This window comes from Cyanistes caeruleus, chromosome 18 (assembly GCF_971803275.1).
Source record: "Cyanistes caeruleus chromosome 18, bCyaCae1.hap1.1, whole genome shotgun sequence".
NCBI lineage: Eukaryota > Metazoa > Chordata > Aves > Passeriformes > Paridae > Cyanistes > Cyanistes caeruleus.
Genome location: NC_141718.1, coordinates 11,743,026 through 11,757,821, shown reverse-complemented (window position 1 = coordinate 11,757,821; position 14,796 = coordinate 11,743,026). Strand labels below are relative to the sequence as shown.

The 14,796-nt window shown below is 44.9% G+C and overlaps 1 protein-coding gene across 1 annotated transcript; it reads left to right on the top strand.

Annotated features, from left to right (window-relative positions):
* Positions 1–3,848: 3,848 nt before the first annotated feature.
* On the top strand, positions 3,849–14,233 carry LOC111936651 (solute carrier family 2, facilitated glucose transporter member 11-like). Its single transcript, XM_023937718.2, has 12 exons — positions 3,849–3,930; positions 5,667–5,765; positions 6,299–6,459; positions 7,820–7,944; positions 8,624–8,753; positions 8,893–9,041; positions 9,776–9,963; positions 10,234–10,344; positions 10,826–10,927; positions 11,053–11,128; positions 12,015–12,142; positions 12,768–14,233. The coding sequence occupies exons 1-12, from the start codon at positions 3,910–3,912 to the stop codon at positions 12,966–12,968; spliced, it is 1,491 nt and encodes a 496-aa protein (XP_023793486.2). The 5' UTR covers positions 3,849–3,909; the 3' UTR covers positions 12,969–14,233.
* The last annotated feature ends 563 nt before the right edge of the window (positions 14,234–14,796 follow it).

Below are 14,796 nucleotides of genomic sequence, written 5' to 3'. Positions count from 1 at the left end.
CCATGTACAACAGCCACATATAAATTCTTTCTCCTTCATTGAAGGATTTCTTGTTCCAAATCAGCTAACTCTGGAGTGTGGTGGCTAAAGTCAGGAGAAAGTGAATCATACAGAATTGGATGGATTTTTAAGTTTGTTTGTTTGTTAGAAAGAAACTAAAGATAGCACACAGAGTTCAGCCCTCCAAGGACATGTGGTTTGCACAGGGTTTGCTGTAAATCACAGTTAATGTTATTTCCTATGGTTTTTAGTTCAAAAATGCAGCTTTTTGTCTGGCATATCGTGAGAAAGATCTCATTTAAATCTCCTTGAGCAGAGCCTCATCACATATCCAAATAAAGCTCCTCTTCCAAAACAGCTTCTGATCATGAGCTGAAGACATCAAACAAGAAAAAGTCTGTCTCTTTGCACAGTTATTTTTCTCCACTGCTTAAATTCTCATTAAATTCTTCTGCCTTGTGATCTGTCCCCTACACCACAGGTCGCTTCCCAGAGCTGTCAGTAGGGAATATCCTTCAGGGGCCTTTATTTTGTAACATCCATTTCATAAGCACCATGGCCAAATCACCAAGAGAACTGAAAAACAATGCTTGTGTCTTATAAGAAGAGGTCTATGCTGAGCTGGCAATAGCAGCACATCAGCTGAGCGTGCTGACAGTGGCTGGAGACCTCTACAAGGAGTCAGAAAAGGTATTTGCACTTTGGTTTTCACCAGAGGCAGGATATGTGTCCCAGCCCAGCTGCCTCTCCATGAGCCAGGGCACAGCTCTGAGCAGCAGCTCTGTCTGCAGGGATTGTTAAGAAAGCAGGATGAGTCTGCCACTCTGCCACTGCTGCACAGCTTCCTCTCCTCTGATGGGAACATTTGATGCCATTTGGTAGAGTGTAAATGCTCTTCTCTCACACACAGAAACAGATGTTTTGTTCACGTAAAGACTTTGTTCCCTCTGGCCTCGAGGTCACTCAATTCCAGCTAACTGCCTCTATCAGTGTCTGATACAGAGATGGAAGGAAAAGAAATAGTTCAGCCACAGCATGACCTACAGCTCACAATGGACTGAAGGAAAGGTATTCCCATTATTTTTAGGATTTTGGTTTTTCTCAGTTTTCCCAGAGAAGCTCTAGTGCTTATCAGGTGGAGGGAAAGGCAGACTGCTGATCCAACACACAGAACATACAGATGTTCTGACATCCAAAAATCCCAGCTATTGAGGGAAAGCAGCAAGGTCCCTTGGCTGTCTCAACCTCGTGTCCTCAAAGGACTCAGCTCCCATGGATCTCCATGCTCTGGAAAGTGTCCCAGTGACTGTGTGGTAGCAGAAGCTCTGTCAGCATTGGGTCCCTGCCTGAGAAACCTCTGTGATGAAGCTCATTTCCTGAAGTTCTTAAACAGTGTTTTGATCATAAATTATGGGGTCTTTATAAAGAACATTAGCGAAGTGCTGGAACCGAGAATAATGGTGTCACAGCAGAGCACTCATTTCCTAGTGAAAGGAAAAATCCATTTCAACAACTAAGTTCCATAAACATTGATTTCACCATGAAATCAGCAAGCCTGCTGCATATTTGTTGAGAAAGCTGCTTGTTTGCAGATCTTATTATTTGTCTTCTGTATTCTGAGTGAGTCCTGCAAGAGTCAGGACAAGCAAACAGAGGAATTTTGTACCTTACAGTGATGGCCCTTACAGGAAAGTGAGAAGGGATTGCAGAAATAGCCAGGCTAGAGCTTGGGAGAGTCAACAACCAGCCAGGGAGCTGCTCCACATCTCTTCTGCAATTTACACTTGTAGGGAGAATTCATCCTGTAGATCCAAGCCTCACAGATGGAAATGGGGCCCCTTTTCTCCCCTTGAAGTTGGTCCAGATGATTCTGGTGTAAAAACACAGTAAAACATTGGAGCCTCTCAGTTCGTGACAGATCAAAGAGCATGTGTTGATGGTCCTCCCTAACTGCAGGATTACCACTTATTCCTGCAGCCAGATTCTGAAGGCAGAGACTGCCATCACATCCTCCAAATAACTCCTCTCCCATGTGCATGGCATCGTATTTCACCCTGATTATGACAGGTTTGAGCTCACTGAAAGAGTATTTGAAGGGAGATACTGGTGGGTCCCCACAGGACTGCTGGAAAGCTGCTGGGTTTGTGTGAAGGCTTCCAGTGCCAGGAGTTGGAGGAACTGCAGAGCAGAGGTTATACCCTGGTGACAGACCCTGACCCCCGTGATTTCTCATCTACAACTGAGACTCTGAAACTCTGACAACGAGGATGAAGCATTGGGAAAGCTGGGGTTCTTAAGGTGCATCATAAAGCCAGTTAGAAACACAACCAGTGTGAACATCTCTCAGCACCAAACCACAATATAGGTGCTGTGTAGACAAAAAAAATCTATCCCTTCACTCCTCATCAAGGCAGCCGTGGCTAGAAAAGATAGAGAACAACTTCCTGGAACTCCCAGCTAGCCAGCTGCACACAGATCTCACCACAGCAATATCCAATTTATGCTCCCTCTGGAACAGGGAGGCTCGTGAGCAGTCTGTGCCACAATCCCCAGCATCTCAGTGCCCACCCCCAGGACTTCCCTCACCTCTGGCAACTGGCACAAGCTCAGAGCACACAGCATGAGGAAATGAGAGCTTTCCTTTTTGAATGAATTACTGTTCTTGATATATGCTGCCTAAACTATCCATCAGTGCCTGTTGACAGGTACAGTTACATCTGTTTCCCAGTTTATTGTTTGGGAAGCTGTTGGAAGCATTCATCTAACCCCTGGCACATGCCATGGGCAGCACAGTGCTGGCATGTTGGATTCAGAGCCTAATACAGCAAATTTTGTACTTCTCCTGCCACTTAGTGGCTGCAGCTGATGCAGCACCACAGCCCTGGCTGCATGTTCACCAGACAATACCTCTGCCAGGTGGAACAGGTTCATATTTCTGTTCACCTGCAGTAAAACCTGAGTAGGGATGAAGAAGCATTTTAAAATGTTTCAGTTATTTCAAACTCTCTGAAATGTGTCAGGGCCCTCACAAATCTCACTCTGCAGGATGACAGGATGTTAAAAGGATGATTATTCCTGAGGGCCAGATATTTTGTGAAGCAGCAGCTTTAATGTTACTGCTGGAAGTAGAATATGTGTCCATCTCCATCTCTAGGATTCAGAAGGATTCACCATTTCCCACTGCCAAGGAGAGCCTTTCTGTTCCATAGGAAGAAACAAGGCTGTCACTGGTGTCTTCTGTACCTGCCAGGACCCAGTGGTCTCTCTAAGTGTGGCTGTTTGCTCTGTGCCAGGCTGTGGAGAGGGAAAGGAGCACAGCCTTCTGTGCCTTCATGCTCAGCTTTTCCAGCAACAGCTGGATCTGTCACTAGGACACAGCCAGGAGCACAGGGAAAGGCCTTGGATAACCAAGGGTTTGAAAAGCTTGGGCTTTGTTCATCCCTGTCACTGATGGGACCAAGGGAAACAGTCTGCTTTGTCTTTCAGATCCTAGATTGTGTTCCAGGACAAATACAACCAGGATAACAAATAATCATAGTTCACTTCTGCTTTGATCACACTTCATCAGAGAAGTGATACTGGTGGCTGTGCCAGGAGCTCTGAGAAGGAACTGATCTTGTAAACCACACTGGCCTTCAAGAGGGTTTAGACAGTTCTGGATCTTGGAGAATCATTTCCCTGGACCGTCACAGGCTTTCAGCAAAATTAATTGAATCATCTTGCTAATGAACATGCAGCTCAGTTTTGGGAATGTAATCCAGCTGGCAAAACACCTGCCAAATCAAGTGTCTTATCCTAACGTAATAGGTGACTAAACACACATTCCTATGCTGGAGATTTACATAATCCTTTAGAGCACTGTGAGAGTACCAGAGGCTTTGGCAGACAGAGGAAAACCTACGAAAGAGGATGAACAAGCTGCAGAGACTGGTAAAACATCTATTTTACTATTATTATTAACAGATTTATTTTTTTAATTTGAATTTTTATAAGGTTGTGTAAGTACTGTCAGGCTTGCATAGAATTATTTTTCCAATTCATCAGAGTCCTTGGGATAAAGCTGACAGACTAATGGCTCTCCTGGGAGCTGCACACCACCACGCTGGCTGGGAAAACAGTGCAGGAGCTGGGTGTTGCAGAAGGCTTGGGAAGGTCACTCTGTAAATGTAGCTCAGCTCTGAGCACAGAGGTGTTTGCTGGCCCCTGAAGGGAGAAACAATTTTGCTTTAGCTCATGGTCACAAAAGAGTTCTGTGATACACGACTTGATAGGGGATGTGCTCTACAATGAAAGCAGGGAAATGAGCAGAAGGAGTGGGATATTCCTAGATATTGTAAATGGAAAGGGAATGTGCTATTGTAGGGAGGGGAAACTCTCACCTGGAGAATGAGAATAAGTAGGAATGGCAGAGATCTCAGGTGTCCAATCCTTAGCTCAGTTCTCAGTAACAAGACAGGGAAGTGGTGTTGCCATGGAAAGTCCAAGTGAAATGTGTCTGCTGCTGGCTGGGAGAGGAGAGCTCAGCCTCCTCTTGCTGCAGACTTGGAATAGTCTGGCTTTATTTCTGTCCTGGGGGAACATCAGGCTGGTATGAAGTTATTTAGAAGAAAACACTTTGAGGAAAGGAAAAAAATCCAAGATTATTTGAATGTGTGGTTTTAGAGCTATTGTGAGACTAGACCAATTTTTTTTTTCTTTGGTGGATGTCTCTGTAAGAAGAAACAGAGCAGGTAAAGCAGAACGAGGTCTTCAGCTTTGGGTTATTTAAGTTCTCAGGGTCACTGGGGTCATATTCACATAGCAAAACACAATCTGGCCTGAGGTGCCCTGCACTGGCTGGCAAACAGCCAAGCCTGAGCATGGGCTCTTCATGTTACACCAGAGCTTTCCCAGTGGGAGGGCTTTTTAAGCAGGGGGCTGGCAAAGGCCATCCTGGGCCACCCAGAACATTGCAGGAGGTGTCAGGCTAAAAACCAGGGGCCCCCAGCGTGCTCAGAGTGCTTGAGATGTGGAACTGAACTCCCAGTCCCAAGACTCCCTCAGGGCACCGTTCAGGCACCTCAGGCCTGTCAGAGGATTTCACCTGCAGATGGGGAAACCAAAGGCACAGGTACAAAAGAGTGGAAAAAAGCTGTATGTTTTTGCTTGTCAGCCTGCCAGTGAGCTGGGCCAGCCAGGACAGCTTGTTCTGCACCCTTCAAAAAGTCAAGACTTTTACACCAACACTGATCCTGTGATGCTGCATGATGAGGCAGCCCATTCCCCTGCCCGTGCTTCCCAAGGCTCAGCAGTGGTGTCACTTGGCAATGTGAGCAAGTGACAATCCTTGTGAAGAAATGTCCTCAGGGAGACCTGAACATGGCATAGAACTCCCTGTCTGGCACATATTTCACCTCTACCATAATGCTGGATGCAGTTATAGACTGCTAAGCATTGTCTGCTCTGTGCAGCAAGTGCAGCATCACAGGAAAGACACTCTAAAAATAACTCTAAATAAACTCTAAAATATGTGCTATTATCATGAAAGGTTAGAAATGATAGCACACCAAGGAATCCTGAATGCACTGGGTGTACCTGGCCATGGGAAAATCCCCCAGCTCACAGTCTGAATGTCTGTTGAGTCATTCTGTGTGAGGAAGCCATCTGTTGTCTGTCATTTTCTTCAGCTTCAGAACAAGATCCTAATCTTGACAATATGTGCTGCTGGGATTGGAGGCACTTTCCAGTACGGTTACAACATCTCTATCATCAATGCTCCAGCCTCAGTAAGTGCTGCTGCTGCCAGTGCCTTCCCCTTGCAGACCCTTCCTTGGTGGCTCTGTGTTGGAGCTCTGGTTGGTGACCAGAGTTGTGCCACAGGACATCTGCTGTCCTCTGCTGCTCAGGGACACAGAGCAAGGATGTGTTGTTCCCTCTGTGTAATTCATGTCCAGAGTTCAGGACTTTGTTGTCAAAAGCCATCCTTGAGCAGGACCTAGTGTCCCAAGAGTTTATTCAAAAGCTTTGTTTCAACTGCTTTAGCAAAATCTAATTCTAGAATTTTCCAGCCTGCATTGTTTGAAGTTGATTTTCGCCCTTAGATTGAAAGTGAGACCCATCAAAAATAACCACATAGAGATACAAACCAACTGCAACTTTTCAACAACAGTTTCACACCCTAAACTTTGCTAAAAACACATCTAAGAACTGGAGGAGATTGGCAGCATAAATACAGGATAAATAGATCTATTAATAAGGGAGCCTTTCTCAGTGTCCTTCTCCTCTCTGGTGGTTCTGCAGCTCTGTCCTTCTCTCTCAGTACATCCAGATGTTCATGAACACAACCTGGCTGGAGCGCATGGGCGTTCCCCTGGAGAGCAACGTCATCCTGCTGCTCTGGTCCTTCACTGTCTCTGCCTACCCTCTGGGAGGCCTCACGGGGGCTGTGGTTGCTGGGCCCATGGCCATCATGCTGGGCAGGTAAGAGGTGCTGGAGTTTAATTTAAGATTTGCAGTTTCCCTTAGTCCAAGAGGAATTAGGATCCAAACATGGTTAAAAGTAATGAAAACATGTTTTGTGTCACAGATCAGTCTGCTGTAAACACACTGGGTTGGTGGGGAGAAACTACCTGACAAGACAGTATTTCATATCTCAAAACTCAATGGGGAACAGTTTTTTCCCCCCCATTACCTTCTCATGACATTCCAGCCCAGCTGAGGTGCTGTGAGGATTTCAGCTCAACTCTTTATCTCTGTACCCACCTACATCATCTCTATCATTTTTGTGCCCAGATTTCTGCCATGATTTTAAATGGGAAATCATAATGGATCAGAGTAAGGTTTTTTCTTCAAAAGAAACTGTGGGAATGACAGTAGAAAAACAGAGAAAAACTCTCTTACATCCCAGCTCCTCATGTCTCACAGGCTGTGTATCCACATTTTGGTCTGAAACATTTCAGAAAGTATTCACTATATGTCCACAGTGGGATTTTTCTCTCTGTGCTTGAGTCTCTGAAAAGTGCCTGTCTTACCTTTCTTTATCTTTATCTTTCATACACAGCTCTATGCCCACAGCTCTCTTTAGGAAAAAACAAAAGCCAAAAACCAAACCAAAAACGGAAACAAAAAACCAACCAACCAAACAAAAACCAACCAAGCAAAAAAACAACCAAAAAACCACCACAACCAAACCAGTGTTACCAATATAAACTAACACGAAATTAGATTGTGCCACCCTCTATGGTCTGAGGTCCCATGATTTGATAGTTTCATGGTTATGAAGACTTGAAAGGATATGGCTTCCTTAATCCATTAAAATTTTTGAGATTTAACCCTGTACTACTACTTTGGAATAAAATCCTATTCCATCATAAGTAAGAGAAACAAAGACTGACTGGTAAGGCAGTGAGGAGGGACTAGAGAGAATTTCTGGCAATAATAACAGCCAACAGAGCTCTCTTTTTTCCCCTGGCTTGCAGCAGAAATTTCTCCTGGGATACATGAAAACTCTGTACATGAAAAATGCCCAACAAATCAGCATTTTCAGAGCAAAATGCACACGGCTGAAGGAATATTCCTCTCCATTGAGTGAGCACAAGAGCCCTGAATCTGGGGAGAACCTGGGGGTGTCCTCAGAGCACCTAAAGGCAGCAGTGCAGGGACAGCCTGTGGCACACAGACACCTCCTGCAGGGCTTGCATCAACCTGGATGTTCTGTGGTGGGGCTGAGCTGCCCATCTGGAGCTCCCAGGCTTGGCAGGTGGCACCTGCCACAGGAAATGTTTTATCTGAGAGCTGAACCTGACACAGGTGTGCTCACAACTGTCTTTTCTCTCGGAAGGAAGATGTCCCTGCTGCTGAACAATGTCTTTGTGATCGTAGCTGCAACCTTGTCCGGCTTCAGCCGAATGGCCAAATCCTTTGAAATGATTATGCTCAGCAGATTTTTCACTGGTGTGAATGCAGGTATGACAACATGAGAAATATGGAAGGATGAAGGTGGTAACAATTAGAAGAAATTTAAGTAGGAATTATCCAGGATATTAAAGCAAATCCTTTAGGCTGACCAGATTAAGTGAATTAAGAAGTTGTATATACAGATTTTATGCTTTGCTTCTAAGGGCTTTCTTTTAAAGCACACATACATAGGGGGATTTTGTGTACTGCACATGAGCATCTCTGTACATGGGGAAAGTCTGAGCTGAAAATGGATCCCTATCTGCTTGTAAGAATGTCAGTCACTCACCCCCATGAGCACCAACACAAAAGCTTTTGTAGCAGTTCATCCCAGGAAATGATCAATATAAGGGACTTAAAATATGATATTCCCCTCAAAAGGAGAAGTTGAGGGAAACATGGCATATAACCTTGGATTTGGTGCTGAAAAGACCATAGGACTGAGGCCCTGACAGGTTTCAGTTTCATTATCCACTGCTACTGATGAATATTGAAATGTGTGTTTAGTTACACAAGGGACAGGGGTGAAATTGAAAGTTTGGGTAAATAACAAGTACTGGTCAATTAGTTATCATCACATGGCCTGCAGCAGAGGAGTGCAGCTGGCAACCTCGAGAGGTGGCTGACTGCATTTATTCTTGTCTCCTCTGCCCTCAAGCTGAGGTCAGCACTTGTCTGCCTTGCCCAGGTGTAAGCATGAACATTCAGCCCATGTATCTGGCAGAGAGTGCCCCAAAGAAGCTCAGAGGAGCTGTGGCCTTGACCTCTGCATCGTTTACAGCCCTGGGGCTGGTGCTGGGGCAGGTTGTTGGACTCAGGTAATGCAAAGCAAGCACTCATTAAATTCCCTTCCTTCCTCCCTTCCTCCCTTCCTCCCTTCCTCCGTCCCTCCCTCCCTCCCTCCCTCCCCCCCTCCCCACATTTGCAGGTTGTAAAGGTTTGTTTGTTTTCCTCTAGGGAGCTCCTAGGAGGGGAGGAGAACTGGCCATTGCTCTTAGCAAGCAATGTGGTTCCTGCTCTGATCCAGCTCACAGCTCTGCCTTGGTTCCCTGAAAGTCCCAGATATCTCTTGATTGACCGTGGAGACAAAGAATCCTGCATCTCTGGTGAGTTTGGGGTGACTGCTAACTCCTCCCACAACATGTGAGACTTGGGCCCAAACATTTTTGGAATGGTGTCACAAATTTTACACGTAGGAAGTTTTATATCAAGTTGTAAATTTGATCATTCCCTCCTTCCAAACTAAAGAACATTCTATAATCCTAAATATATTTGATCTATTGAGGTAAATTGAAAGGCATCTTCCTACAATAGAATTATTTGCTGCAGTAATAGGGTCAAAAGGTAAGACTTGTGTTCAGAATGGCAAATATGTTTTGTAACTATGAAGTGAAATAAATGCCAGTTGAAGAGCTCAGGATCAAATCTGAAGCCAATTCATATTAAAGGATTTACTTAGATTTGTGGCATACAAATCCTCATATGCAGAGTGGCTGGAGTTATTTTGTGGGAAATACTTGCTGTGTACCAAGAACATCTTAATTGCCTGCATTTCCCAGGGAAGGCACTTGAGATCTGAGTCAGAAGCATGGCTGCTAAAATGGCACTCTTGGGAAATACTCAGTTGTCAAACAATGGTGAGGGATTTGCACTCCCTTTCTTTCCCCCAAATCCTTCAAGTGGCTGCACCACAGCTGATCAGCTCTGTGAAGGTCACAGCATGATCACAGGCTCTGTCCTGCAGCTTTCTGCAGCCATCACCTGCTGCTTGATCCCTCACCCTGCAGAGCAGCAAACTGAAGAGAAAGCCCAGGAGCAAGAGGTTCCCTTGTCCTTGCAGCACTGCAGAAGCTCAGAGGCACCAGTGACCTGAGTGCAGAGCTGGAAGAGATGCTGGCAGAGCAGGCTGCTGTTAAAGGCCAGAGAGCAAAGAACCCGTGGGAGCTGTTCCAGAACCCAGCTCTGAGGTGGCAGCTGGTGAGCATCGTGGTGCTGAGCAGCGCCATGCAGCTCTGCGGGAACGACTCGGTAAGCAGCCTCTGTCCTGTGGGAGCTCTTGGCTTCAGTATTCTGGCAGCAGGAGAGGAATGAACAGTGGCTCTCTGCCTGTGGAGATCTTCAAATGTCAGGTGTTTGCTTCCCAAAATTCACCTGTGTGTTATGGGAGGATTCAGAAGGATGCTGCCAAGGCAGCCTGTGTCACAGTGTGTCAGACACTCTGCCTGTCCTTCAGGAAAAACAATGGGATGTCCTTTCAGATGTCTTCTCTTACTGCTTTCTCCTTTCCTCTCTTCACAGATGTATTTTTATGCAGCCTATGTGTTCCAAGAGGCCGGAATTCCTCAGGACAAGATCCCCTATGTTGTAATCGGCACGGGAAGCTGTGAGCTGATCACATCTGTCACTTGTGTGAGACTTTCAATGCACTCTGGTGACATGCAGCCTCTGTTGGAATGGGGGAGGCTGTTAAATACAAATTTGGGGCTTACACTGCTTTTCATGCCAAGGGAGCCCTCCAGGCACAGGAGCCAGCCTGGCTGTCAGCACCCCCAGCCAGATGGGTTAATGCAGAGGTATTTGGTCAGACATTGCATTGCCATCACTGGCTGAAATCCCTAACAAGGGGAACACTCTTGCTTATATGGGTGGTGGCAGGGTTTAGGTGCAGCTGGGACATTCTCATCTGCCCTGAGCACCCTTCTTGCCTGATTCCTGCCACCAGAACTTTCTTTTTGAGTTGTTTTTTTTTTTTGCTATGAAGCAGACAGCATCCTAAAAGTTACTGTAGAGCGAACTAGGCATGGAGTATTGAAAGGTAAAGAGGAAAGAGGTAGGAAATATAAACAGAGGTTAAATATCTTGCTTTCTTTCACTGTGTTACTTTGTGCAGAACATGATTATAGACTACGCCGGTCGGAGGCCGCTGCTGCTGGGGGGATATATCTTCATGGCAGGATGGGCCATTGTCTTCATGGTCGCTCTGAGCCAGCAGGTAACAAACTTTATTTAATTATTGAAGTGGAGTGGAGTTGGGCTTTACCTTTTATATGACTGGGGGTGTTCAGTGGTGGCAAATAAGTGCCCTCACTGGTTTTCCATTGGTCTCTGTGGCTGTAGACTCAGATTAGCTGGATGCCTTATCTCAGCATGGCCTGCATTTTCGCCTATATCCTGAGCTTTGGAATCGGACCAGGTCAGTTCCCTCAGTATTTTCAGTGAAACTTTTGGGTACTGCAGGGGTTTGGAGATGTGTGCAGGCATCTTTTGGAAACTCTCAGACCATCTTTAGCTGCAGTGTACTCAGAGGAACAAGGCAATTTCTGCTGGTGGTGTTTGGCTGTTTCCCAGGGCTTTGTGTGCCCTGGTGTTGTGCAGGGCCAGGCTGTGCCTGTTTCTCTCTGTGCCATATTCCCCCTCACAGTCATCTTGGCTATTAGGCCAAGGCACTTGGAAGTGATTCTTGGCTTAAATAGATAACAAGGTTTTGATTTGCTGCCCAGTCCATTAGGGCTGTAATGCAGCATTTCTAATGCTTCACTTTAATCCTAGAACTTGCTGGCTATGCCATCTGATTATTTTCTTGCAGATACCTGGAAGCACAATTTCCATGTCTATTTGTTAGCCTACTAATGTGCCTTTCCATGGCAGAATGCACTGGTTTCTAGGGGTGGGCAATACACAGGATGTTGTGGATGTTTGCATGGTGAATATATAGATGTGAGACTCTGTTTGCTCACATGAGTTTGAAGGAAGGCAGGTAAGAGTAGAAGCAAGCTGCCAGTGTCACATGCCACACAAATTGGCAATAATTTCTTGTCTCAGTCCCTACAGTGCCATGGGGTTGAATTAATTATAAGCCTTTCTCACCATTGGGTCCTGTGAGAATAATGTGGATTACAAAACCTTGCCTGGCAGTTCATTCTAACATGAGAAACTTTGAATAATTACCCAGTCCTGAATATTTAACCTAAAAATTCACCTCTTACACTTCACACCGGGATTTCTTGTTAAGATGTGTTCTCTTGTTTTTAATGTAATGTCAACAACATTATTAACTTTCTTGCCATTTCTTTTTCCAGCTGGTGTAACAGGAGTTCTGCCCACAGAGGTTTTTGATCAAATGTCCCGCCCAGCTGCTTACATGATCTGTGGCTCCCTGCTCTGGTTCAACCTGTTTCTGGTTGGAACAGCCTTTCCATTCATTGTGGTGCGTTCCCAAAGCAAAGCAGCTCTTTAGTGCTCTGTACAAGAGAGAGGCTCTGGTAGTGACCAGGAAAAGACAATATTGCAAGCAGCAAGATAGCACTTCTTTGAAAAGTATCTTTGTGAGGATAGTGGCGAGAATTCCTTTAAACCAAACTTTCTCCTTTTTCTCTATGGTGATTTCTGATTTCAGGTTGGGAGTGGAATCATTTGGGGGATGGATGATCAATATTCCTCCTCTGTCCTCAGTTGAGAGTGGCTGGAACTAAAGATGTGATGTGATTTTCCTTTGCCAGACCCTGGCACCATTCCCTAAGATGATTCCTGAAGCAAAAGGGAGCAGAATTCCACAGCATACATTCCTGTTTATTTCCTACTGAGGGCTCCCATGTTATGAAATTATAGAGAGAGAGAAAGACAGAAAAATACATTTCAAAATACTGTTCTTGCTATGTCAAATTTACCAATCTGTGCTGGGGAGCTGTTTCATCCAGGCATGTGAGGCCCTCACCAGGATTCACAGAAATACTCCCTGGGTGACTCCAGACAGTGCAGGAAGAGGGATTAGTGGCCTTTTTGTCACCATACAGAATGTCACCAACACTGTCTTGTTTTTTCCTCCTCCTCAGAAGAGTCTAGCACATTTCTGCTACATCCCATTCCTTGTGGTCTGTGTCTGCACTGCCCTCTACGTTTGGTTTTTCCTTCCTGAGACAAAGGGAAAGTCCTTCCTGGAAATCTCGGAGGAGTTCAGGAAACGGAACTTCAGAACTAGGAGCCGTGCAGGTTTCTATAAAGGCCCTGAGGAGATCAAAACCACCACATTGTAGCAGAAGAGAGGAAGATGGTGTCTGGGGGAATTCTGCAGTGAATTCAGCAGTGGCTATGTGCCCTTGCAGGGACACAAAGAGAGAACTTAGGGACAATGTATTTACTCTTAGGTTCACCTTGAAAACATACACTTGAACTGATAAATCCAAGCAAAAGTTCAATAATCTGTTCTCAGCTTTTAGTACTGAGTAACACATGTATATTTTAGAATCCATATCAGAGAGTGACAGAATGATGCCTTATTCTCTTATCATCATACAACACCATGTAACACTTTAGAAAATTTCTTCACAATTTCTCCAAACAGTAATTCCCATTTCAGAAGTCCTTCTTTCCTTGCCCCTGAATCTGGGCTTTCTAACACAGAAATTAATGCGATTAAATTCTGTTTTCAGACACCAGATGAAATTTTCAGTACCTTGTCGTGGTGCTCCCGTTGTTTCTGTTATTAAGTGATTTCAAATAGACCCCTACTTGTTAAGCAATAGTGAACAGTTAATTATTTTCAGCTATAAAAACATGTGACAGATGGATTAGAAAGAAAGCTTCTAGTACTTGCTAAGTGGCTTATTATACAACAGACTTTTGGGCATTGTTTTGCAGACTATTTATTCTGGACTGGTTTTCTTCATGGCTTGTTTGTTGTCTTCCAGGCCTATGTTGTAAAGCACAAGTAATTCCCTGGTCCAGTTTGTTCTGCTCCCAGGGACACTGCTGGTGCATCTTGTAGGGTTTTGCACCTGTGCATCTGCTTTTGGATGTGGATCTTTAGATCACACCACAGTGTTCTCTGCAGCATGTCCTTGTTGTGTCCTTAGAGCACACTGGCAAAGACCCAGATGTGACTGATTCTTTTTAGTTAACCTGATACAGAACAGGGAGCACTCCTCATTGAACATTTCACAGGCATTGGCCTGACTGCTTAAGTTTCTTTTAGTTTCTTCTCAAAGTCATCATCAAGCCACCTCTTTTCTTTTGACTTTGTATGAAAGTCACAGCACTGCTCATGTTTGCAACAAAGAAGAATACATACATTTTCAAAATAAGTAGGTAAAGTTTCTTTCAGTGTATTTTTAAACTAAATTTTAAAGAAAAATGCAGTGTTTTTGAATAAAAAGACTAAAAATTTCTGGAGTGTATTACTATCATGCTGGGCATGAGTGGAGCAGCAGATCTATTTCTCAGAAGAGGAATCTGTGCAAGAACTCTCTTTCACTACCCAAAGTTTATAACATATGAAAAATAAAAACTTGTTTTCCTTTGTGGTTGCTGCTATTTTAGAATTCATTAATATACAGACATGGGCAAGAGCAGCTACCTCTGCTCTTGGAAAACACTGAGATTTTGAAGTATGCAGAATTTTGAGGCAAGGCAATCAAGAGCAGAAGTCCAGAGAATTAGGAACTGAAAAGATATTTTTAATTACTATAGTTTGGAGAGAGCAGTGAGGGGAAAATGGAAAGAGTCAAAGCAAAAAGTGCCACTACCATCATGATGGTGGCAAAATATTCTGTGATGAGAACCAGAGGAAGGAGATGACAGAAGTGAAGCAGAGAAGAGTGAAGAAGGGAAGCAGTGGGGAGCATGCAGGGAAGGAAGCAGGGATGGAGTGAGGAGATTGCCTGGGCAGAGGGAGAGGCCTGGCTCACTCTGCTGGAACATTCAGGTCAGAGAAGTCCTCCAGTGTCCAGAGGTCCTCACCTTGGCCACTTCTGTGGCTACTCCCGTGAGTCAGGACTGTGCCACTTTTCCCACAGCCCTGCAAGGCAGAGGCCATCTGCACCTGCCAGTGTGAAACAGGCTTGGAGAGAAATGACACACATTTAC